Source organism: Oncorhynchus kisutch, linkage group LG3 (assembly GCF_002021735.2).
Source record: "Oncorhynchus kisutch isolate 150728-3 linkage group LG3, Okis_V2, whole genome shotgun sequence".
Lineage (NCBI taxonomy): Eukaryota > Metazoa > Chordata > Actinopteri > Salmoniformes > Salmonidae > Oncorhynchus > Oncorhynchus kisutch.
In genome coordinates, this window is record NC_034176.2 from 27478176 (window position 1) to 27503945 (window position 25770).

The 25770-nt window shown below is 42.3% G+C and overlaps 2 protein-coding genes across 4 annotated transcripts; one reads left to right on the forward strand and one right to left on the reverse strand.

Moving 5' to 3' along the window:
- Positions 1-102: 102 nt before the first annotated feature.
- LOC109879368 (indoleamine 2,3-dioxygenase 2) lies at positions 103-13285 on the reverse strand. Of its 2 annotated transcripts, none has more exons than XM_020471543.2 (12): positions 13186-13285; positions 12901-13000; positions 9825-9922; positions 9177-9272; positions 8672-8791; positions 4107-4225; positions 3981-3995; positions 3694-3793; positions 3332-3449; positions 3185-3236; positions 2384-2532; positions 103-2023 (listed from the first exon to the last, which is right to left on the reverse strand). In XM_020471543.2, the coding sequence occupies exons 2-12, from the start codon at positions 12944-12946 to the stop codon at positions 1653-1655; spliced, it is 1284 nt and encodes a 427-aa protein (XP_020327132.2). In that variant the 5' UTR covers positions 12947-13000; positions 13186-13285; the 3' UTR covers positions 103-1652. The 2 variants fall into 2 exon arrangements, with proteins under 2 accessions (XP_020327132.2, XP_031675738.1); XM_031819878.1 differs by having other exon boundaries at positions 3185-3257.
- Positions 10967-24105, forward strand: LOC109879374 (rho-related BTB domain-containing protein 2). Of its 2 annotated transcripts, XM_020471556.2 has the most exons (11): positions 11303-11749; positions 11853-11977; positions 15601-15802; positions 16137-16240; positions 16349-16534; positions 16787-17730; positions 17814-17932; positions 18153-18303; positions 19359-19447; positions 19621-19726; positions 19909-24105. In XM_020471556.2, exons 2-11 carry the CDS (start codon positions 11913-11915, stop codon positions 20112-20114), a joined length of 2172 nt encoding a protein of 723 aa, XP_020327145.1. In that variant the 5' UTR covers positions 11303-11749; positions 11853-11912; the 3' UTR covers positions 20115-24105. The 2 variants fall into 2 exon arrangements, with proteins under 2 accessions (XP_020327159.1, XP_020327145.1); XM_020471570.2 differs by lacking the exons at positions 11303-11749; positions 11853-11977 and adding an exon at positions 10967-11052.
- Positions 24106-25770: the final 1665 nt, after the last annotated feature.

Consider the following 25770-nt stretch of genomic DNA (forward strand, 5'->3'; position numbering starts at 1 on the left):
CATTTTATAACAACTCAAAAAAATATCTTGAAAATCTTTCATCAACTCCAAAGGTGAATCATAAAAGCAGTTTTGTCTCCTTGTTTGTAATATAACAGATTGTGAAATTCCAGGTTGTTTAATACAGTGCAATACAATCATTGACAGCAATATTACTAAATTTACATTATCTTATGGAGGTTTGACAGCTGTTACAGGACCTTGTGCCAACACTACAGAATGAGGACAGAGACCAATAAATCCCCCATCTCTAGGTTGATTTCCATGGCCATAGGTTAAGGTGGGGTTTCACCATGTAGTTTTTCCATTGTGATCGCAAATGTTTTATAACAACATAGGCAATACAATGGACTCACCTTGAATTAACAACATATGAAAGAATAAAGGGTTTGCGTATGTTTTTGTGTGTGTTTGTATATCACGTCCCCTGAAAAAGCTCCACTGAACCCTCTCCCACGTGACAGACAGGCCTAACAGGCCCGGACACACAATGAACAGATCCTTAGAGATGGCCAGTGTTTACTGGAGGGTTGTCAGGGACTCCTCCACGCTGAGGTAATAAGGAAGGGATTATTTGCTTTGGCTGCAGAAGAGGGCTCTAATCAGATCACTGCGACATGTGAGTGCAGTATTTTATTTTTCGCCACCCAATTCTCTCCCTCCCTTCTTATTCTCTACTCTACTCTCCTGTATGTCTGTCTGTCTGACCGTCCCTCCCTTCCTGTCATGTTTACTACTCAGTTTCTCCGATTGTAAAAGAGGTATGTGTGAGTAAGTAAAGGAGCTCTTTCCTTCTCTGTTTGCTTGTTTAGTGAAAAATAACTAGTATACAGCCCATAAAAACATGGCTTTTGGGACAGATGCCTGATATCATTTCCCCCTCAATGACAATCTCTTGTTTTTGCATGTCCTCCCTATTTAGTATGTGGGAGAAGAGGGAGGGTAAGATAGATCAGTCACGTTTGTGGAATTGGATTTCCATGGCAGATTGACACACATCACCAGCTTTATCTGATGGTGCCTGACAGTTATTGTAATGAAACGCCAATGGAGGCGAGCCAGGAAAGTTGAAGATAATGCCACGGCACACAGGCCATTCATGGCACAATCCGGCTCTTTATTTCTTTGGGTATTCCATGCTTTATCACTCCAGGAAATGATAGCTGGGGCATGTGAGGGGTGTATGTGGGCAGGAGGAGCGCTGGTCTAGAGGAGTGAAGGAATATCTCTGGTAACTGATGGAGCTTCACTCCACTGCATTGTGTTCTGAAATAACTCCCTGATGGAGATAAGACACCTTTATATAGAGGACAGACAATGGCAGTTTATATCCACTGTGCTAAAAATGTTAGTGCCCTACTTGGAAATAGATTGTATACACAATGACTACAGACATTAAGAATAAGCCCGTTTTTCCTGAACACTTTATGTCTCATGGCATGTCTCTGATGGAATTTGGTGTGATGCTTTCGTCCATCCCATTATCGTCAAACAGAAGATGAAAACGTAAGGCTATTTAATCAATTCTAGAATAATACTTAAACATAACAAAATGTAGAAAAAGTCAAGGCGTCTGACCCTCATGCAGGAATTGGGGATTGTGGTATGAGCACAGTCGGTCTGGACTAGTCATCCGATACATATTTTACATTCTATTTTAGATTAAAGACGTCCCGTGTGCGGTCCCTTACAGTCTTTAGGAAGCTCATGATGTCCGATCCGCCAGTGCCCTTCTCCTCCAGTGCCCTGGGTGCCCTGCTGACAGTCTCCTCCTGGGAAATGTTCCCCTGGTTTCGGAGCTGTCGGGCACGGGCAGCGGGCACAATGATGAAGAGGCTGACCACGTTGATGTGGTAGTTGCGGAGGGCAAGCAGCTTGGTCACACAGAGCTGGAAGGCTGCGGTTAGCGGCTCACAGGCCTGCTGCTGGACAAAGCCTCGCAGGGAGGGCTGCAGAGATATGTCCTGGATCAGACGCTTGTGGGAAGGGGGCATGTAGTTCCTCATACGGGTCAGAAAGGCACCTGTACATGTAGATAGCACATTCACCCTCACTGGAAATTACGTCTTTAGGATACCTAAGTACAAAAGATATGTCTATGTAGAATAAAATAGAAGTCTATGTCTGTATAACACGGGAGGTGTTACAACGTGTTACAACAACGTGTTACAACGTGTTACAACAACGTGTTACAACGTGTTACAACAACGTGTTACAACAACGTGTTACAACGTGTTACAACGTGTTACAACTCTTTGTGGTGAACATTTCCTTATTACATAAGAAAAGGCCTGTTAAAAAGTATCTCTGCATAACATTGATGGATTTTTGTGCGGTAATATTTTTTGTACGCACTGACTCTTCTGGACCTTTGCTTTCTTACCACTCATTGCTTCATGTTTGACACCCAGCAGCTCATCAAAGCAGTGCAGCAGACTGCTCTGGGCAGCACTCCCACCAGAATACTCCATAGGCTCTGCCTGGACGCCCTCATACACCAACCCAGCTGGCATGGAGGAGTTGTCTTTCCACCTGACCAACATACATACAGGTATATAATACAATGAGTATACAAAAACGTTAATAACACCTGTTCTTCCATGACATAGACGGACCAGGTGAATTCAGGTGAAAGCTCTGATCCCTCATTGATGTCACGTGTTAAATCCACTTCAATCAGTGTAGATGAAGGGGAGGTGACAGGTTAAAGAAGGATATCTAAGCCTTGAGACAATTGAGACATGGATTGTGTATGTGTGACATTCAGAGGATGAATGGGCAAGACAAAAGATGTAAGTGCCTTTGAACAGGGTATCGTAGTAGGTGCCAGGCACACTGGTTTGTGTCAAGAACTGAAATGCTGCTGGGTTTTTCACGCTCAACAGTTTCCCATGTGTATCAAGAATGGTCCAACACCCAAAGCACATCCAACCAACTTGACACTACTATGGGAAGCATTGGAGTCAACATGCGCCAGCTTGAATGCTTTCGACACCTTGTAGAGTCCATGCCCAGACAAATCGAGTCTGTTCTGAGGGAAACTCAATATTAGGAAGGTGTTCCTAATGTTTGGTATTCTCAGTATATAGTCATAAATTACATGTATATTATATGCGTCATTAACTTTTGTCAGACATAAAAACAAATTTTATTTCGCCTAGGCCTAGGGGTATTCAGTACCTACCCAGACAGATAGATCCTCATAATGCCATAGAAGACTTCTGGTTTGACATACACTGGAACAACATAAGAGACATCTACATGCTGAGAATGCAGGTGAACTGGACTGAATGTCAATGCAGTAAAAAATCTCATGTTTCAGCTGTAGTACCATGCATCAGTTTAAGTGCATCTGTCATGCCCTGTATGGCCTGGCTGAATTCCTCTAGTGCTCTGGTTACAGTCTCAGCATCACCGCACTGGACCCCATTAATAACCAAAGGAATACTCTGAAACACAACAAAGCATCACAAATCAACATAACACTATGGATATTATCTGCTCAGTTATGTGAGCTACTGTAGTATTTTTTATTTGTGTGTCTTGTCTATTTTGTCTTTACTAGTCACAACTAAAAGACCACTGTTTCCTCTGACGGTTTCATGCCTGTCCTTCTCAGAATGTGCAATACATGTGTGACCAACTGGACATGTGATTATACAGCTCGTTGTGTGTTTCAGGAGAGGCCTCCACCTTAATGGCTGGCACTGCAGCCAGCTCCACTAGCAGAGTGACCATGAAGAACCCTCTCACACTGTCCCCACCAGGTAGCGTGACAAGCAGTTCCAAGTTCCTGGGAAAGCGATGAAAACAACAACTATCACCAAGGCCACAATGACAGCTGGTAGGTAAGAAGTCAAAGTTCCAGCAAACATTTTATGAGATTTACAAATTGTATTAGCTAACAAGCAAAGACTATTGGAATGTGTGGAATCTACCAAGACAGCTTGTTGGAATCAGTTATTTAAGGCGATACTTACTCCATGTCAAACAGTCTGGTATGGAAGATGAGGTGGTGACATGAAAAATAAACACATTTTCCTTAAATATCACTGACAGACAAAAATAGAAGTGTAACAGGAGACTGTTGAGTATTCTAATCTTACCCCTGTGGATCCCTCTTCCTCCAGTTAGCCAGTATTGCGTCTGCATGGGTAAGGATGGGAGGAAGTCCGAGGCGCTGAGACACCTCACAGTATGGAATGGCCAGGTTGCGCGGAAGCATCTTATGGGAGATAAGAGTTCATATCAGAGGGACTTGCTGTTATATAACAGCTGATACTCAGTGTAGTGCATGATGACTGGGGTTACGTTTACAGATAGCCAATGTACATACAGTAAGTCCCTAATGTGCATGGATCTAGTAATGATTTGTTGCTATTCGTATCCCTGGTACCATCTCCAATTCGCACAGATCCACAGATGACGCAATCTCTGTTGCACTCCACACTGCCCTTTCCCACCTGTATAAAAGGAACACCTATGTGAGAATGCTGTTCATTGACTACAGCTCAGCATTCAACAACATAGTGCCCTCCAAGCTCATCACTAAGCTAAGGACCCTGGGACGGGATCCTAGACTTCCTCACAGACCACTTCCAGGTGGTGAGGGTAGGCAACAAACAAATCTGCCACGCTGACCATTAACACGGGGGCCCCTCTGGGGGCGTGCTCAGTCCACTCCTGTTCTCCCACGCACGACTCCAACATAATCATTAAGTTTGCCAACAACACAACGGTGGTTGTGTTGTGATTCCAACAAGTTGATTCCAACAAGCTGTCTTTGTAGATTCCACACACGACTCCAACACCATCATTAAGTTTGCCGATGACACAACAGTGGTAGGCCTGATCACCGACAACGATGAGACAGCCTATAGGGAGGAGGTCAGAGACCTGACCATGTGGTGCAAGGACAACAACCTCTGCCACAACGTGATCAAGACAAAGGAGATGATTGTGGACTACAGGAAAATTAGGACCGAGCACACACCCATTCTCATCGATGCGGTTGCAGTGGAGCATCACCAACAAACTAACATGGTCCAAGCACACCAAGACAGTCATGAAGACTGGGGCGGCAGGGTAGCCTAGTGGTTAGAGCGTTGGACTAGTAACCGGAAGGTTGCAAGATCAAACCCCCGAGCTGACAAGGTACAAATCTGTCGTTCTGCCCCTGAACAGGCAGTTAACCCACTGTTCCTAGGCCATCATTGAAAATAAGAATTTGTTCTTAACTGACTTGCCTGGTTAAATAAAGGTAAAAGAAAAAAAGAAAAAAAAGAGGGCATGACAAAACCTACTGCCCGTCCGGAGACTGAAAAGATTTGGTAAGGGTCTTCAGATACTCAAAAGGTTTTACAGCTGCACAACCGAGAGCATCCTGACGGGTTTCATCACTGCCTGGTATGGCAACTGCTCGACATCCGACCGCAAGGCACTACAGAGGGTAGTGCGTACAGCCCAGTACATCACCGGGGCCAAGCTTCCTGCCATCCAGGACCTCTAGACCAGGCGGTGTCAGAGGGAGGCCCTAAAAATTGTGAAAGACTCCAGCCACCCTTGTCATAGACTGTTCTCTCTGCTACTGCACGGTAAGCGGTACCGGAGTGCCAAGACTAGGTCCAAGAGGCTTCTAAACATCTTCTACCCCAAAGCCATAAGACTCCTGAACATCTAATCAAATGGCAACCCAGACTATTTGCATTGCCCCCCTTCTACACTGCTGCTACTTTCTGTTATTATCTATGCATAGTCACTTAAATAACTTTACCTACATGTACATATTACCTCAACACCGGTGCCCCCGCACATTGACTCTGTACCGGTACCCCCTGTATTTAGCTCTGCTATTGTTATTTACTGCCACACTTTAATTATTTGTTATTCTTATCTCTTACTTTTTATTGGGGGGGGGGGGGTTTATTTACTTAAAACTGCATTGTTGGTTAAGGGCTTGTAAGTAAACATTTCACTGTAAAGTCTACACCTGTTGTATTCAGCGCTTGTGACAAATACAATTTGATTTGATTTGATTTTGTAGGCCTGATCACTGACGACGATGAGACACCCTATAGGGAGGATGTCAGAGACCTGGCAATGTGGTGCCAGGACAACATCATCTCCCTCAGTGTCAGCAAGATAAAGGAGCTTATCGAGGACTACAGGAAACGGAAGGCCGAACACGACCCTATTTACATCGACGGGGCTGTAGTAGAGCGGGTCGAGAGATTCAAGTTCCTCGGTGTCCACATCACTAAGGACCAATCATGGTCCAAATACACCAACACAGTCGTGAAGAGGGTATGACAACGCCTCTTCCCCCCCTCAGGAGACTGAAAAGATTTGGCACACACACACTACACACATACGCACTCACTAGAATACCCACACACTCACACATACAACACACACACACACATACACATTAACTAGACTCTACCAACACCCTCACACATACTACACTGACACTCCAACTCACACACACACACTACATACGCTCACACACATAAAACACACACACAAACGTATGCATATTGATGCCACACACACACACATACACACTCACACTAGAAAGTGTAGACACACTTTCACATTTCACATATGCTGCTGTTACTGTTGATTATACAGTGCATTCAGAAAGTATTCAGACCCCTTTACTTTTTCCACATTTTGTTACTTTACAGCCTTATTATGAAATTGATTAAATTGTACACCATAATGAAAAAGCAAAAACTCTTTTCAGACATTTTTGCAAATGTATATTTGAAAAAAGAATGGAAATATCACATTTAAATAAATATTCAGACCCTTTACTCATCACTTTGTTGAACCACATTTGGCAGTGATTACAGCCTCGAGTCTTCTTGGGTATGACGCTACAAGCTTGGCACATCTGTATTTGGGGAGTTTCTCCCATTATTCTCTGCAGATGCTCTCAAGCTCTGTCAGGTTGGATGGGGAGCGTCGCTTCACAGCTATTTACAAGTCTGTCTAGAGATGTTTGATAGGATTCAAGTCCGGGATCTGGCTGGGTACCTCAAGGACATTCAGAGACTCCTTCGTTGTCTTGGCTGTGTGTTTAGGGTCGTTGTCCTGTTGGAAGGTAAACCTTTGCCCCAGTCTGAGGTGCTGAGCACTCTGGATCAGGTTTCTATCAAGGATCTCTCTGTACTTTGCTCCGTTCATCTTTCCTTCGAACCTGACTAGTCTTACAGTCCCTGCGGCTGAAAAACATCCCCACAGCATGATGCTACCACCTTCATGCTTCACCGTAGGGAAGGTGCCAGGTTTCCTCCAGATGTGCCCCTTGGCATTCAGGTCAAAGAGTTCAATCTTGGTTTGATCAGACCAGAGAATCTTGTTTCTCATGGTCAGAGTCCTTTAGGTGCCTTTTGTCCAACTCCAAGTGGGATGTCAGGTGCCTTTTACTGAGGAGTGGCTTCCGTCTGGCCAATCTACCATACAGGCCCGATTGGTGGACTGTTGCATGAGATGGTTGTCCTTCTGGAAGGTTCTCCCATCTCCACAGTGGAACTCTGGAGCTCTGTCAGAGTGACCATTGGGTTTTTGGTCACCTTCCTGACCGAGGCCCTTCTCCCCTGATTGTTCAGTTTGGCCCGGCGGCCAGCTCTGGGAAGAGTCTTGGTGGTTCCAAACTTCTTCCATTTAAGAATGATGGAGGCCACTGTGTTCTTGGGGACCTTCAATGCTGCAGAAATGTTTTGGTATCCTTCCCCAGATCTGTGCCTCAACACAATCCTGTCTCGGAGCTCTAAAGACAATTTCTTCAACCTCATGGGCTTGGTGTTTTCTCTGACATGCGCTGTCAACTGTGGGACCTTATATAAACAGGTGTGTGCCTTTCCAAATCTTGTCCAATCAATTGAATTTACCACCAGTGAACTACAATCAAGTTGTAGAAACATCTCAAGGATGATCAATGGAAACAGGATGCACCTGAGCTCAATTTCAAGTCTCATAGCAAAGGGTCTGAATATTTATGTAAATAGGTATTTCTGTTTTTTATTTTTAATACATTTGCAAAAGTTTCTAAAAACCTGTTTTCGCTTTGTCATTATGTGGTATTGTGTGTAGATTGAGAATATATCATTACATTTCATGTAATCAATTTTAGAATAAGGCTGCAACGTAGCAAAAGGTGTAAGAAGGAAAGGGGTCTGAATACTTTCCGAATATACTGTATGTCCTGATTGCCTAGTCACTATGACCCTACCCATATGTACATACTGCATTACATCAACTACCTCATTCCCCTGCACATTGACTCGGTACTGGTACTCCTTGTATATAGCCTCATTATTGTTTTTATTGTGATGCTATTTCCTTTTTTATTTAGCAAATATTTGTCTTACTTTTTAACTCTGCACTGTTGGGAATGGGCTCTTGAGTAAACATTTCACTGTAAAGTCTACACCTGTTGTATTTGGTGCATGTGACCTAGAAACATTTATTTTATTTGATGATTTGATCTCAAACCTGAAGGTGCCAAAGTGGCTGGATATTTTGACCTTGGATTTATAGTCAGAAAATATGATCAGCAATTTTTTCACCTGCTGTGATTTTAGAAGAAAATAATCTAACGGTTACATGTGTCTCTCTTCCCTCTCCAGGTCCAGAATATTCCTAATAAGAAGGGTTGGTGAAAAACCTTGACTGTGTCATCCTCCCCCTCCTGCCACACGTAACCCATGGTCATCACACCCAGGGCCAAGTGGGCCAGACGCAGCTCTCTGTGGCTCTCCAGGAGTTGGGTGTTCAGCAGGGGCATCTGAGGGAGTAAGTATAAAAATGGAGCTGGCACTACAGTCTATCACGTACAAATGTTAGTCATTATTAATACACTATGCTTGGAATATTACACATTACCCAGTTACTTTGTTAGATATTTGAATGCTTCAGGCTATGTAATGAATCAATGAAATGAATGATCTTCATCATCAAACCAGATGTATCTTTTGTCATCATCTCTTCACACATGAAGTCACACATTGTTATTAACAGTGTGGAACTGTCACCAAAAGCTGTTGAACTTATACATCTATTTAATTTCCACTGTTTAATGTCTTCCAAACCAGGTGGTAGAATTCCATTCCCCCTATTTCACCCCTTGTTACTTACTGATCAGCTGAGTTTTACAGTATAGAGAGCTTTACCTTGAGAATGTGGGAGCGCAGCATGTGAGAGTAAATGAGCTCTGTAACATGCTGGGCAATGTCCATCCAGGGCTGGTAGTATGGCGGCAACTCTGCCTTTAGGGTATTGAGTCATATTGAAAAGTGTCAAGGTATTGTCCTGGATTGGAATGCTCTCATCTGCACTCCAAATTCAAGCGCCAATGCAGTCTAGAGCAGGGCTCTCCAACCCTGTTCCTGGAGAGCTACAGTCCTGTAGGTTTTCACTCCAAACCTAGCCAGCTGATTCTAATGATTACAGTAGCTGGTTGATATGCAGAATCAGATTAGTAACAACTGGAGTTGTAGTGAAAACCCTACAGATGGATAGCTCTCCAGGAACAGGGTTGGAGAGACAAAAAATAACAATACCAAACTACCTACACAAAAAAAACACAGCTTGATTTGGTGTCTCAGGAAAATGAATGTCACTGTGTGAGGCTAAGAAAGTTATAACCTGCCAAACACATATCAAAATGAATCAATGCTACTTACTTTACACTCACTTTCAATCAACAAACAAAAACGAATGACTATAAGCAGCAGCAGCAGACCTAATGAGATTCAGCAAATACCAACTATTGACTGACACCAATTACAAATGCAATTGGTATCCATTGAAATACCTACCAGGGGTGCAGGGAGGATGAAGCCAAATTCCTCAGAGACATGGTAGGGGTCCAAAGAGAAAGGCTTCTGTGTGTCTGTGATAGTAGTGTCCATGGAGGCTGAAAGAGTGCAGTTTGAATGATCTGGTAAGTATGCTAAGTTAGAGCCCAGCCAGACCTCAAACTGTCTAGAGCCCAGCCAGACCTCAAACTGTATGGACCCCAGCACAGAGTTCACTTGTAAACCGTGTCAACAAAAATCTGCTTACACAACTTTTCTCTTCACCTGTAGTCCCACTATTGCACAATGGTCTCATATCATTATGTGTTAGTAGTTCTAGGGTCGAGACATGCTTTTGGCCTTGTGATCTAGTTTGACCTGTACTGGTATCAATCTATAAACATGTCTATGCGAGAAATGTTATGTTTAATCAATATCGCATTCTGATTACCAGTGATGTCAAAATAGTAGCTTACGTGAAGAAAATAGTAATGCAGCAGCCTCATCTAGTGGAATATATAACACATTACAATGGTTAGAATAACATGGTGGACACATTTCGGTACTTATTCACATATGTCAATTAACATATGCAATGTCATTGTCTCAAGCAATGTCTTGATTAGGGTTACTGTAGCCAAAAACACACATGTGTTTATGAAAGTCAATAACTAATTAGTCCTTCCCAAAGGGGGTTACTGTTAACAATAGCTTTTTTACTGTAAAATGAGAGAGTGTGCACCGATATGGGTGTGATGCAGCCCCTGGCTCATTATTGTTATCTAAAAACATTGTGTCTGGGCAATTTATCAATCTATAGAAAATACATTACTAACTGTCATTACACAATTATACCATTTTGGTGTATCCAGTAGGCCTACTCTGGATGTTCTTTCCACACAAGGACATTTAACACTGTGGAAAATTACTGCTCTGGGTAAGTTTATAGAAACTTTCAACTCTAATGGTAAAATGTAATTTAATCTTCCTGTTCTTTCAACAAAGTTAAAATATACCAAAACATGTGACTTTGTGTGTGTGTGTGTGTGAGAGAGAGAGAGAGAGAGAGAGACAGGCAAAAAAGGAAAGGTAGGGGGTTACAGCATGCCTCACAGAGAGAGAGAAAGAGAGGGGAAGGGCAGGCAAAAAAGGAAAGGGGGGGGGGGGAATATTGAAAGTGGAAGGATGAATGACCATTCTTTCTTAAACAAACTAAGGTGCAGTGTTTGGCCAGCCTACAAGAGAACAGGTAAGGAGCTTAAAATAATTTTCAAAGGATCAGTATTTATGATGCCTGTGGGTGTTTATTTAACATGTTTTAACGTGTGTAAAATCTTGTTTATAAAGGCTATGCTTTGAGTTAGGTTAGAACTTTGCCAAATGACACATGGTTAATTATCGAAGGGCTTTCCACATCTGGATTGTACATTTGTCCATTATAGTCATGCAAATATTTGATGTATATTTGTAAGGTTTTATGTTTTGTGAACAGAATACTTGAGAGGGGAAAAAACAACCCCATTGAGTGGATGGCAGTCATGGCAACTTTAAAGTCCACTCAGATCACATTCCATTATGTTTGCAATAGCCTACGATTTACGATTTGAAGAGATATATATAGTTTATTGCTTATCTCAGACATAATATTTGGAGTTTAGACATTAACCGTAATAATGATCTGTACAGTAGCCGAGCTGAGACTAAATGTCTTTACAGTAGAATCTGAACCAGAAGATACAGCAGCTAAATAGCCTACGTTTGGATTGAATGGGATTTACGGGAGATTTGCAGTGGAACGCTGTTTTATAATGAATGGGGTTTTTATTGGTGCGCGTGCTTCTATAATAAATTACGTAGGTGACTGGAACTGGTTCTTTGACGCGGCGTGGCCTGCGGTTGACGGTGAAGACGGACTCATGTAGACCACAAGTGTCCTCAGGCACACGGTGATGATAACCTTGTTATTTTTACCAAGTATACTTTTCTGGTGATTTTAGCGGCGTGGCCGCTATTTAATCCCCTATATTTAATATATTTAATTCCCTATAGTTATCCTTGCTGCGAAAATGACGTTCAGCCCAGGCTACGGTAGAGTGTTAGCCGCATCGGATGGAGCCCTCTTCTTCTCAGTCTCAAACATCGGTCAATCCGATGCACCATTTCCTTATGTTGAGGTAAGGAGGCATTTTGGCCAAATGCGCAACGGGATAGGCTTATGGGTTAGTAACCCATAATAGCCTATACTAATCTAACATTTTGGCATGCACCTCAATAACACAAAATGGCACAAGGAAGGAACCTCTGGGTGTTACGTAACGGTGGCGCTGAATGACCAGTGACTCGGCTTGATGGAAATAGCTTTTGTAGCAAGCTGGGTGAATGTTATTAGCTAAACCCTTTATAATTTGCTGACCTGCACGTATGGTCAGTTCTTGGAACGGATATAGCCTCTAGTATAGTTATATTATAAAGCGGCTATCATATGGTCTGTATGGCTAAGTTATCTAATTAATGGAATCCTCTGAAATAATGAGTTTTTTAGGCTATGATATATCAAACGTACTAGTTATGTCAGTCTAATTTGCATCTAAAGCTGCCTAACTAAAAGGGTCCATAGGCTCATGAGAATCCATACGTCCATAATATAACGAAATAACTATGGAATTATTCTTTGCACACAAGATAGCGCTAGACATGTTGTTGTATAGGCTATTCTATGACAGACAGGATTTGGTTGCATCACCTCGGCATTAGACAGAGGTCTGAACTGCAGCTGAAGTACCTCGGTTGAGTTCTTGCTAAATTATGATTGATGACATGGCTATTTGTTAAAACCTCTTGGGGATAGTGAGACTCTAGCGTCTCAAGTGGCCAATTACCCCTGGAAATGCAGAGGCCAATTTCAAATAAAATTTTATAAAACTCAAACTTTCATTAAATCACACATGCAGGATACTCAATTAAAGCTACACTCGTTGTGAATCCAGCCAACATGTCAGATTTTAAAAATGCTTTTCAGTGAAAGCATGAGAATCTATTATCTGATAGCATGCACCCATCTGAACCAGTAAACAAAAGAACAAGCGTAATGCATTACCTTTGACGAGCTTCTTTGTTGGCACTCCAATATGTCCCATAAACATCACAATTGGTCCTTTTTTTCAATTAATTCCGTCAATTTATAAAGAAGGTTTGATCTGGAAAAAAAACAGCTTGTCAAAACACAACGTCACTACAAAACATTTCAAAAGTTAATAAACTTTGCCAAAATATTTCAAACTACTTTTGTAATACAACTTTAGGTATTTTTAAGCGTTAATAATCGATCAAATTGTAGACGGGGCTATCTGTATTCAATAGAGCAACTAAACAAACCATGCACCTTTTTTCCTCTTGAGTAACTCTCAACAGTGTAACGTTGTTCCAGGATGTGCCTCTTCTTGTTGCACCAATGATTAAGTTCAACCCAATTCCAAAGACTGGTGACGTCCGGGGAAAGTCGTAGGAACTGTAAAATGGTCGCTATCAAATATCCCTTGGCAAAGACAACTGAGGGACCGGTCAGAGGCAAAAAAAATGTTAAAAATCTGAACAGTTTTTCCTCAGGGTTTTGCCTGCTACATAAGTTATTTTATAGTCACAGACATGATTGAACCAATTTTAGAAACTTCAGAGTGTTTTCTATCCACACCTACTAATCATATGCATATAATATATTCCTAGCATGAGTAGCAGGAAGTTGAAATTGTGCACGCTATTTATCCAAAAGTGAAAATGCTGCCCCCTATCCTTAAGAAGTTTTAAGCACAAATAGTCAACATTACCAACGAGAGAAAATGGCATTGAGGAGTAGGTTGGCAATCCACCACATAATTCAGCTTCTGCCGCCTTCCAAGTTCGCAGCCTTCTTCCATTCACAAACATAATATTGAAGCTATTTTAATGAATTGGCGTGCTGCAGATAGCCTACTAACTACATTGCAGGTCTAATAGCCCTATATTGGAACCCACAGAGACCAAGCATAACCAGCCAACGGTACAGCCATGCAGAGTGGACACTCGAATTTCGTCGAAACACAATGTCATCATGTTTCGCGCCCTCATTGTCAAAGACGGTGGTGACATTGTTGCAACTCATAGTTGCGGAGGTTGTCTGGATATTGGGAATGGACATTTTATTAACGAGTTAAGATACGGCGGTGTATTAGCTGGCCAGATATGCTATTACATTTTTTCCTCGTGGTCCAGTCTGGCTCATGTCTGGCCACATTGTTTACGTTTTTGCGAGTGGCTGTCAGTCTACTTTGTAAAGGTCATTCAGTTGCCATACACCTGTTACAGTAGGGTAAAGTATGACACAGAAGCAAGAAGCAAATCTGGTTCCCTTGGAAACTGGATAACGAGATCAGCAACCACTATTTTTCTAGACGTGGATAGGTGTCCATCTGTCTGTCTGTCAACTAATTATGTTCACCACAATTTTCTTGGATCCTAGACTGATCTATGGTTAGATTCTTTTTTTTGGGGGGGGGGGGGGCTTGCTAAGATTGCCAAGGAGGGGTTCTTGATCAAATAATGCTTAGATGATTGAATGTATAAATTCATCAAGAGACAGATGTCAGTGTGAGTATTTTTGTCCAAAAGAACACTGTTGTTTGACATTGCCAGGCCTATTGGTAAGACCATGGCTGAATTTATTGAAAAATGTGTTTTGGTTGCAAGTGCTCTATAGAGAACTGTGATTTCAGCTGCATCCTTGCATAATGGGACTCCCTGTGTTCTGTTTAATTTGATCAAAGATGTATCTCATCGGGTAATAATGTGAATCATGTTATATTTTGTTATGTTGAAAGTGGCTTATGTTGGAGAGAGATTGTGATCCTATAACACATTGTTCTGGGAAATGGAATGTCCTCTCCTTTCAGTATAACTTAGTATGTAAGTCTGCATAAAACACAGGGAAACACAAAATGACAAGACACAGATACTGCCTGAGTATAACCCAGATGCTAGACAAATTAAGTTAGCAGAGTCTGTGCTTATTTTTAGGAACACATCCTACTTCACTTCCAGAACTCTGAAATCCCCAGCGTGTCTCTTGAAATGAAAGAGTAAGGAACATCAGGGACCTTCCGAATTGGCACAGGCACTCAGCCAGGCAGCCACATCACTGGGGCCGAGCTCCCTGCCATCCAGGACCTCTATACCAGAAGGTGTCAGAGGAAGGCCATAAAAATGTTCAAAGACTACAGCCACCCAAGTCATAGACTGTTTTCTCTGCTACCGAATGGCGAGTGGTAGCCCCAAGCCATAAGACTTCTAAATAGACTGTTAAATAGACTGCTAAATAGTATCTGCACGAACTTTTTTGACTCATCACATATGCTGCTGCTACTGTTTATTATCTGTCACTATATTCCTAGTTATATGCACATATCTACCTCAATTACCTCGTACCCCTGCACATCAACTCGGTACTGGTACCGCGTGTATCATTGTGTATCTATTATTATGTGTTTTATTACGTGTTCTGTTATTTCTCTATTTTCTTTCTCTCTGCATTGTTGGGAAGGGCCCGTAAGTAAGCATCTCACTGTTAGTCTACACCTGTTGTTTACAAAGTATGTGACAAATAAAATGTGATTTGATTGCAGTATTGATACCTGATGGGGTCAGAGGGGTTTTGATGAGGTGAAATGTTTTTAACAAGCTCCTCAGTACCTCTGTGATATTTGATATCTCCAGTTGATTATCCCTTTGGAATTTTATCAAACTCTGCTTTCCTCTGCCCTGACAGGCCCCAGTTGATGGATTCTGACATGGACTATGAGAGGCCAAATGTTGAGACTATCAAGTGTGTGGTGGTAGGGGACAACGCTGTTGGGAAGACCCGCCTTATCTGTGCCCGGGCCTGTAATGCCACACTCACTCAGTACCAATTGCTTGCTACACATGTACCCACTGTCTGGGCCATAGACCAGTACAGAGTTTGCCAGGAGGTGAGTGGTGGAGTTCTCTGGTTTTGACTGTTAATTAATGAAAAGCTTTATTTGTTTGTCGGTTTGCTCTATTTGTGGCTATGTTTTTTGTAATGGACTGCATGGGGTTTGAAATGAACTGTTTGGTCCACCAGCAACTTGACGGTGAAGGAAAACAATACTGAAATCCTCTGTTTTAAGTGCTACAGTTGGGTAAACCGTTGTTGCACATTAGCAAACCTGCAAGACAATGTATATCTTGGGCGTAGCACATTAGGCTGGTGGGCAGGTGTTAGTTTCACACTTTGTAGTTGTTGGTAATATCCATGCATATGATAGATGTCTCTCTGGTCAGGTTCTGGAGCGATCTAGGGATGTGGTGGATGACGTCAGTGTGTCGCTGCGGCTCTGGGACACGTTCGGGGACCATCACAAGGACCGACGCTTTGCGTATGGAAGGTGAGATCAGCTGACCTTGTTTACTCATGCAAGTCATGGTACTGGTGCAGAGTAAAGTAAGTGGACCTTTCCTGTCTGTCCCTTCCATAACCCCACCCGTCATTGCAGGTCGGATGTGGTGGTTCTGTGTTTCTCCATCGCCAACCCCAACTCCTTGTACCATGTGAAGACCATGTGGTACCCTGAGATCAAACACTTCTGCCCCCGGGCTCCAGTCATCCTGGTGGGCTGCCAGCTGGACCTGCGCTACGCTGACCTGGAGGCAGTCAACCGGGCACGACGGCCACTAGCAAGGTGCCCTACAACTCCTAAGTCCAGTGCTTTCAATCTAAAACAGTGCTTTTCATCTCAAGTTAAAGTTGATAGCCTGTGATTGATAGATTCACTGTGTCATCATTAGAAATGTAGGTACCACTTTGTACTAAGATTTGTAAACAATATACAATGTTATTCATCCTCATGCTGCTCTGAATCATGTTAATTTAGTCTGTAAACTCACTTAACCTTTGGCCTCTTTTTGGTCTAATTTATGGTCATATCTTCCAGACCCATTAAATACAATGAGATTCTGCCTCCAGAGAGGGGCCGTGAGGTGGCCAAAGAGCTGGGCGTGCCGTACTATGAGACCAGCGTTGTGGCTCAGTTTGGAGTAAAGGACGTATTTGATAACGCCATCCGGGCCGCCCTAATCTCACGACGTCACCTGCAGTTCTGGAAGTCACACCTGCGCAACGTGCAGCGGTCCCTCCTCCAGGCCCCCTTCCTGCCTCCCAAACCCCCACCACCCATCATCACTGTGCCACCTCCCCCCACCACCACTGAGGAGCATCCTGTCCGTCTTCTAGAGGACCCCCTGTGTTCCGATGTTATCCTGGTCCTACAGGAGAAGCAGAGAATCTTCGCCCACAAGATCTACTTGGCCACGTCCTCCTCCAAGTTCTATGACCTCTTCGTCCTGGACGCCCGGTCTGAGGAGACCGAGCGGCCCCCTCGCGCCACCGCTCTGTCTGGCCGTGAGATGCTGATGCGTGCTGCCAGCTTCGATGTATGTGAGAGCCCTGACGAAGGTGACAGGGCCAACCTGCGGGCCTGCACCAGTGACGGCACCCTGAGGGACTCTGAAGGGGGCCGGAGGGGCAGACTGCTGTCTACCTGGAGCAGGGCTTTTGTCAGCATCCAGGAGGAGCTGGTGGATGACCCAGTGACCTACAGCCCCAGGCCTATGACCGTGGTGCACATGGACCAGTCCATGCAACTGGGGCCCTTCCGCGCTGTGCTGCGCTACCTGTACACTGGTCAGCTGGACGAGCACGAGAAGGAGCTAATGCATATCGCACACATTGCTGAGCTGCTGGAGGTCTTTGACCTGCGCATGATGGTGGCCAATATCCTTAACAATGAGTCCTTCATGAACCAGGAAATCACCAAAGCCTTTCATGTACGGCGCACCAACAGAGTCAAAGAGTGCCTGGCCAAAGGCACCTTTTCTGGTGAGCGCACACCATAATACTGAGGGATTTTGTACACTCTGTGTTTCTCCCTGGATGCAGTATGATTTCTCTTTGTGTTCCAGATGTAGTGTTCAAGCTGGATGATGGAACGATCATGGCCCATAAGCCCCTGCTCATCTCCAGCTGTGACTGGATGGCAGCTATGTTTGGGGGGCCCTTTGTGGAGAGCTGCACCAAAGAAGTAAGTCAATTCTTTATACCCTCTCACTGGAGTTAGAGAGTGTGCCACTATATTACATTTTTGTGCACAATAACAAGACCTCCTGCAAGTCACCTGAATAACCAGCCTGAATAACCAGCCTGAATAACTAACCTAAATAACCAAACACACAAGATCACAGTAGAATACACTAGTGAATAGGAACAGGAGGAATGATGTCAATCTGTGCCTTTTGTCTCAGGTGCTGTTTCCTAACACGACTCGCAGCTGTATGAGGGCTGTGCTGGAATACCTGTACACTGGGCGTTTCTGTTCCCGCACTGACCTGGATGCCATGGAACTCATTGTTCTCGCCAACCGTCTTTGCCTCCCACACCTAGTTGCACTAACAGGTTCTACTTGTTTTTGAGCACACCGTCATACACAAAGCCACATCTGTGCAACACTAGACATGCACACTTATGGTTTAACACACTTCCCCATCTTTTTCATTCTCTTCATAGTGTCTATTAGGCTAATATGTGTGTTGAGAGAGTTGTTTCTGTTACTTTAATAATTCTGTTGCAAGTTAGATTTGGCAATGTGCACAGTGACAGACTGGGTTTTAAAGGATAGGATGATCTTCGAATGTCCCAGAAGGAAATATTGTCTTAGACACATTACTGCTGTAAACAAAATAGACTATGTACATTACACACTCAACATAATATATACACTACATGTTACTCTTATTATACATGTTGTACACTTATAGCCAAATACGTTGCACATTCCCTTATATTCTGTCAGTGGTGTACTATCATAGCTCAGGTTGACTTACAGTATTGCTGTTTAGGTATTTGATGGACATGGGAAGGAAGGAGGGCTTATATCTGTTCAGCTTACAAGTAGGGACCCTATAGCGTCTGCCTTAAGGGGGGAGTTGATACTCAGAGTGAAGTACATGGGAGGGATCAGAAATGATGCTGCCTCACACCCATGACCTTCATGGCAGTTTGTATGAGGTGGGCAACTTGAGATTTCAGTTGAATATCTATATGACCGCATGGTAGATCAGGATAATTATTTTCAGGACAACTCCTGAAAGCAATAGGAGGTAGAGGTGTTGTTGGACTCATATTGTCCATATATACACCCAGGTACCTGTACAAACTAAGCTGTGCTATGTTGACATTGTGGACAACCACAGGCACATGGTCACTAACAGATTTGGGTTCAAACACTATCTTCTCTGTTTTCTTTACATTAAGGATGAGCTGGTGCTCATCACACCACTTGACAAACCTTTGAATTTCTGACCTGTACACAGTAGTATCAGCATGTTTATACATCAGACCAAGAATGGTGGTATCATCAGAAAACTTGACAATACAATTATCATAATTACTGCAAATGATTATTATTCTGTTGTTCTTGGGATACCCTGCATGTCATGCCTCTGTTTTAGAACTCTATACAGTGACAGTCCTGATGGAGGCTGCTATGATGGGGGCTGATATTGACGGAGATGTGCTGTTATACCTGGAGATGTCTCAGGTAAGATGGAGGCCTTGTTCCTATTGCAATTCCATGAGTGTATTTATTCTTTATACTGTTTTTCTCCAATCTCACAACTGTTTCTATTTCTAATGCTAATTTCTTTAACAAGTGTTAGAATGTTAGAATGTGTGGAATAGGGTCTTCTATAATATCTTGTGTCTCTCTGGCAGTTCCATTGTGCCCAACAGCTAACTGGCTGGTGCCTTCACCACATCTGCACCAACTATAATAGTGTGTGCCGCAAGTTTCCTCGAGACATGAAGGCCACGTCTACAGGTAATGCAAGTGAAATACTAACTAAAGAGACCTGTATGTGCGTGAAACTACGACTGTCATTTGAATCTCCCCTTTACATCAATGCAGGATTTATAGAAAAGTTATCATTATATGAAGCATTTCTGTCTGCACATCTGTCTGCATTTGATGTTGCTAAAGCTGTTGAGCCATGCCTCTTGCAGACAACCAGGACTACTTTGAGAAGCACCGCTGGCCACCAGTGTGGTTCCTGAAGGAGGATGACCACTACCAGAGAGCAAGGAAGGAGCGGGACAAGGAGGACTACTTGTACCAGAGGAGGCAGTGTAAACGCAAGTGGCTCTTCTGGAACTTTCCCTCTTCTCCCTCTGCCAACTCTGCCTCTTCTGGTTCCAATGCTGTCGTCTGATTGGCACTCAAGTTACAGGCAAGGCCCTCTGTGGGGATCTGTAGAGATGGCTTGGGAAAGTGGAGAATCAGCACTGTTGGCCAGACGCTAGGCCCACTCATTCAGGCCCTCACCTCTCCCTCCCTCATTTCTGTTTTGCATCTGCAGCCAAGCTACACTCCCCCAGGTTTGCAGGGTCAGCTAAATCCGATAATGAACGTAATTAGTCTCTTTCTTTTTGTGTTAGCATATCCATGCAAAGACAATGAAGCTCAAACCTTAAAGATCAGTGACTTAAACCTTATGAACAATCAAGGTAGATGGTGCTGGTGACTGCTCAATATGTTGTTGATATTCCTGCATACACCACCAGGGGGAGAACTGAGCAAGTTATGAAGGGGCTTGGCTTCAAGGTATAGAACTGTGATCCTAAGCTCATGATAACCATTGACTGACTTGAATTGACAACCAAGTGCTTATCAGCTGCAACAGACATAGCAAAGACCAATAACCAGCAAAGTAACACAGAAATCAAATCTCAGTGATAACACTTTCTTGCCCTTAAGTGTTTGCACAATCTACCAAACCAGGATGTGTACAGTACAATTATAATCACTCAACCAGAAATATCAACAAAATGCATTAGGTCTGCATTAAGATGAATCTAGTCAAGTCATATAGGACATCCCCTTAGATCATCTGCCTACTGGAAACCACTAAGTCTGTACAGAATTACGACTTAAATGACAACAGCAGAGATTTGACTCCTGTCCTCTTTTGTACAGTTATTGTATCTTGCATTTTTCTGTACAACTTGCACAGCTGACATTGATGTGAGTGTATACACGACCCCTGTGTTGTGACGTATGGCTACATGTCAGAAAAGGGCTTTCTTTTACACAGCCACGTTTGTCTTTTGACAAGATGCAAGAGAACCTGAATCACAGAGTATTGTTCAGCATTTGCTTTTGAAACGCCAACAAACATAAACAAAGCTCACCACACTGTGTTGCAACAATGGAATAGCTTTGCACTACCAAGTTTCCTTTTCCTTAAAATCGGCAATTGTACCTTATCAGGACAGTCTGATATAATTATCCACGTATCTTGGACCCCACAGCTTTATGGTGAATGCCACTATCAACCGGACCATTACACATTATAGCAATGGATCTGGTGCATTTCAGAAACCAATAGGCCAACTCTTGGACTTGGAGAATCCACATGTACAGCAGTTCCCCTCTTGGACGGTGGTGTCTTAGGCTTGTCTGTCTGTAATGGCAGTGACCTTGCCTTTTAGAAGTTTGACATTATGCTTATAGGGTATCCCTGTGATTGCATGTCATTGGTCATTTCAGACGTACACATACAGGAGACTGTCTCGTGTCTGGGTCTCATCATTCATCTATAAACTCCTCTTCACACCCTGCTACTGGACTCTTCTCAAGAGAGGTGAGAGCACCACCTGTATGTATCAGCATTCTGATCAGAAGAGCACCGAGGCCATTACACTACTGGACACACATGTCTGACAAGCTTCAAACAGTCTAAATGAGCTTGGAGAGATGATCATAGGATGAGAAAAATAACAGCACTACAAGACAATCCTCGGTGTACGCTGAAGAGATATCTGAAGAGGATGTTTATATCCCTGTTGTCATTTCACCAACGACAACCCACAGTATTGTTTTGATTTAAAAGCATGGTGCTCATTCATTATTGTGAGTATTTACAGCAGGTGTATATCAAAAGTGGATCACCGATTTCTAGCAACACTTTACATGAAGTTGTCCCCATTGCAGTGCCCTGGAATTACTATGGAATGCCGGTGGTGACCAGAATTAATAACACAACTTGACTTGTTTCACACACATAATTATGATTGCTGCTAACTTATCAATGAAATTGAAAATCCATGTTGTTTTGTGCTATTTGGGCAACTTATTGTAAGGTGTGATAGTCTACTAGATTTAGTTTGTTTTATGGATAGTTTTTTCAGATTTCTCCAGTGCTTGTGCTGACCTCTGGTTACATGTATGGTATGCAGGCAAACTGCTTTCAGATCAAAAGAAGTGGCTCTATGGCTTGAGAAGGAAAATATGACATGGAGCACCCTTCTAGCCAATATACATTATTGTGAAGAATTTACTTGTAAAAAAAATATATATATAAAATAATAGATTGTAGACATAGCTTTTTGTAAGATAATGTAAGTTACTTGTAGGATATTGTTCTCCTTCATGCACTTAGAAAATATAGCCTACATCCTTTATGACATCACTAAAACGAGCTTCACAGTAATTTAAATACCATGAATCCACTTAACATGATATCTCAGAATGTTGTTTAAATGCTCAATTATACAAATAGACTGCATGTACAAGGCTCATATAGATGTGTAATCTGTAATTTAAGGTATAGATTATGGCAGTGCAGGAGCACAAGGCAGTAGCTTTACATTTTTAGATCAAGTTCATATGTGATTTGTTGCTATAATCTAATTGAAAAAGGCAGGTTTGACATATGTATCTTGTAAAAGGATGAATCACTTGGCATACCATCCCAACTCCTAATCACTTGGATCATTCTGTATTGCACTGGACATCCGAGTATGTAGGCTTGTTTAGTCGTCAATGTTCTGTTTTTACCAAGTAGTGAAATTATTCAATGTTTTGGAATTGTTTGTCTGTAAAATGGTTTTGTTGTGTTTTGTCAAATTGGTAAATGCATCAATGAACCACTGTCTCACTTTGAAATATTGTATTAATCATATATTTTATCAAATTTACCCTTAGAAGATTTATGTTTTGATTCAGACCTTTGTTTCTTTTTTTTCAGTTTTGTCCATTCCACTTGACAATCCGCATTTACATGCTGTGGTTGAAATGCATTTGAGTATATCTCAATTAGCCCTCTTCTGCTAATGCACTGCATCCAAGAAGACACCTCATGCCTTAATGTATAGTGTGTGAGAGACATTGAATGTAGATATTGTTACTATGGTCACTAGTTTGTGTGTACTAAAGATGTGTCAATGTACCATGGTACTGAAGGCTTTGTTTATGTGTAAGTGTACATATCTGAGTGTGGCATTAATGTGTCTACACTTGAAAGCATCATGAGCCTGTGCTTTTGTTAGTTTAGACAGTGTTTTGGTTGAATATTTTCATGCTCTGAATGGAATGTTTAGTAGTAAACCAGTTTTCACCACACCAATAGACTAACATGACAAGCCCACTCTAGGGAACACATTAATCAATTACAAAAGTCAGCACATCCCCATCAAATTAATGCAGAGAATACCAATTCTAATTTGTTTTCTGATCATTAACTTCACTATGGAGAAATATCAGTATTATCATTACAGTGGATGGCATTGACTTGGTGTGGGAATTAGAAGTTGGATTATAAATCAAAAACATAGATAATGGCCAATTGTTTTACAACTGTTATAATGTGGCCGAGCTGTACATATTTCAGCATAGATACTGGCTAATTTTGTACACTATGCAGGACATAGGCACACCAGTGCCGTTTAAACCATAAATGCACATTGCATTATGTAGACTGAGAGCCTTAGCTCATATTCTTAGATGAGTAGGCAACCTCAGGTGTTAATTGCAAATATATTATGACTAGATAAAAAGAAAAGTTATAACTCAGAACTTTTAAAGCCCTTTTCCATGTGTTTAGGTGCTATATCACCGCTGCAGAGAAGCACAAACCAAAGGGAGCTTGTAGCAGTACCAGGACACCAATCTGCTGCACAATCAGTTGCATAGTTATAAACAAGACTTGTATTGAATGGTTGAATTCAAAACTTGAATCTTTTCTCAGTGTTTATAGCCTGGTCTGACATTTTTGCTCGTCAACAGGTATTTATTTTTGTTGTTCTGGAGAGTTACAGATGTTTGTATTGTTTGTTAGGAGCTGTAGATCTTGAGTTCTGTAGCATGTGTTCTTGAAATGTGTAAATAGTGTTTATGTAATAAATATAAAGTAGCAGCCTGTACACAGATGTCTTTGTGTATGACTCCGATCCTATAGAAAGTGGTCCAATCGCCAAACAGGGTGTTGATTAATGATCTGACTTCTCCAGTCATCTAGGCAGGGACGGTTATAGCATTTTTGGGGGACTTAAGCGAGATTTGGTTCGGGGGCGCCCCACCTCGCTGCAAAATATTTTAATGGCCTCTGTCATGACAGCAGATAGAAAAATGTACGTTTTTTAAAGTTCATTTTCTGTAAGCTTTAAACCACTCCAGCCGACACTTGGCATTGCGCATGCTGATCGTAGGCTTGTGTGCTCCTTCTCGGCCATGGAAACTAATTTCATGTATCTCTCGACTAACAGTTATTGTGCTGACGTTGCTTCCAGAGGCAGTTTGGAACTTGGTAGTGAGTGTTGCAACTAAGGAAAGACTATTTTTACGAGGTACCCACTTCAGCACTTGCCGGTCCCATTCTATGAGCTTGTGTGTTCTACCATTTCACGGCTGAGCCGTTGTTGCTCCTAGACATTTCCACTTCACAATAACAGCACTTACAGTTGACCGAGGCAGCTCTAGCAGGGCAGAAATTAGATGAACTGACTTGTTGGAAAAGTGGCATCCTATGAGTGTGCCACGTTGAAAGTCAATGAGCTCTTCAGTACGGGCCATTCTACTGACAATGTTTGTCTTTGAAGATTGCATGGCTGTGTGCTCAATTTTAAACACCTGTCAGCAATGAGTGTGGCTGAAATATAGCCGAATCCACTCATTTGAAGGAGTGTCCACATACTTTTGTATATATAGTGTATATTTTATTTTAATACAGACCAACAAAAAAAGTTAAACATTGCAAATTATCCAGTGGATAATGTCAGTGCCCTACTTGTTGTTATTTCTCCATTCCACGTGGAAATCACCACAACCTTCCAAATATACTTTAACATGACTATAATCCAATCAAAACCATGTAGAAATGATAATGGACCTACATTTCTACACTTTCTAAAAACAATGGATAGAATAATTGGCCAATTTTGACACATTTTCAGTGTGGCTCTGGACCTCTTTGAAGACCGAATGCGGCCCTGGGACGAAGTCAGTTTGACACCCCTGATGTAAATACTGTATATGTTGGGGGAATATCTCATCTCAGAATGCTTTGCCCTTTACAAAAACATTTGTTTCTATATAATCCTGCACAACTCTCTTCTTAATCAGGGATGAGATTGGGAGATGTAAGTAAACAACTTCTTTTTTTAATTGGGAGGGTAGAGTTGACTGATCCAGAACTGGACATCAACAAGTGCCTGATATTCCCTGGGGATCATCAAATCAGAGAGAAGATCAGCAAAGGACAGGGTGCTCCAAAGATACACCCGTCTAGCCAGCGCTAAAAAGGCAAGGAATCTGTAATGTATCTGATTGAAAAATACCATTCAATTAACTTCTTTATTTAAACACTAGAGAGTACTAAAGCACATCTAAGTAAAACAATTAAAATAATTGTTTGAGCCTAAGTCATTGAATGCAGTGATTATGAGCAATTGTGTGTCTTCAGTGTGTACAATAGATGTATTATTCAAACTCTCTAATCAATTAATGGCACAACACTAGGCCTCTGTCACCATAACCTATTTTTTACTCGGGTTTATGTGCTTCTCTGAGCCTTCACATCCTTCTCCGTT

Coding starts and splice junctions, on each gene's coding strand:
- LOC109879374 (XM_020471556.2), top strand. CDS start 11,913: ATGGAGCCCTCTTCTTCTCAGTCTCAAACATCGGTCAATCCGATGCAC. Junction 16,535..16,786: donor GCACGACGGCCACTAGCAAG/GTGCCCTACAAC, acceptor CATATCTTCCAG/ACCCATTAAATACAATGAGA. Junction 17,731..17,813: donor GGCCAAAGGCACCTTTTCTG/GTGAGCGCACAC, acceptor TTTGTGTTCCAG/ATGTAGTGTTCAAGCTGGAT.
- LOC109879368 (XM_031819878.1), bottom strand. CDS start 12,946: ATGTTTATGGGACATATTGGAGTGCCAACAAAGAAGCTCGTCAAAG. Junction 9,923..12,900: donor AACAAAGAAGCTCGTCAAAG/GTAATGCATTAC, acceptor GCACTCTTTCAG/CCTCCATGGACACTACTATC. Junction 2,533..3,184: donor ATGAGGATCTATCTGTCTGG/GTAGGTACTGAA, acceptor TATGTTGGTCAG/GTGGAAAGACAACTCCTCCA.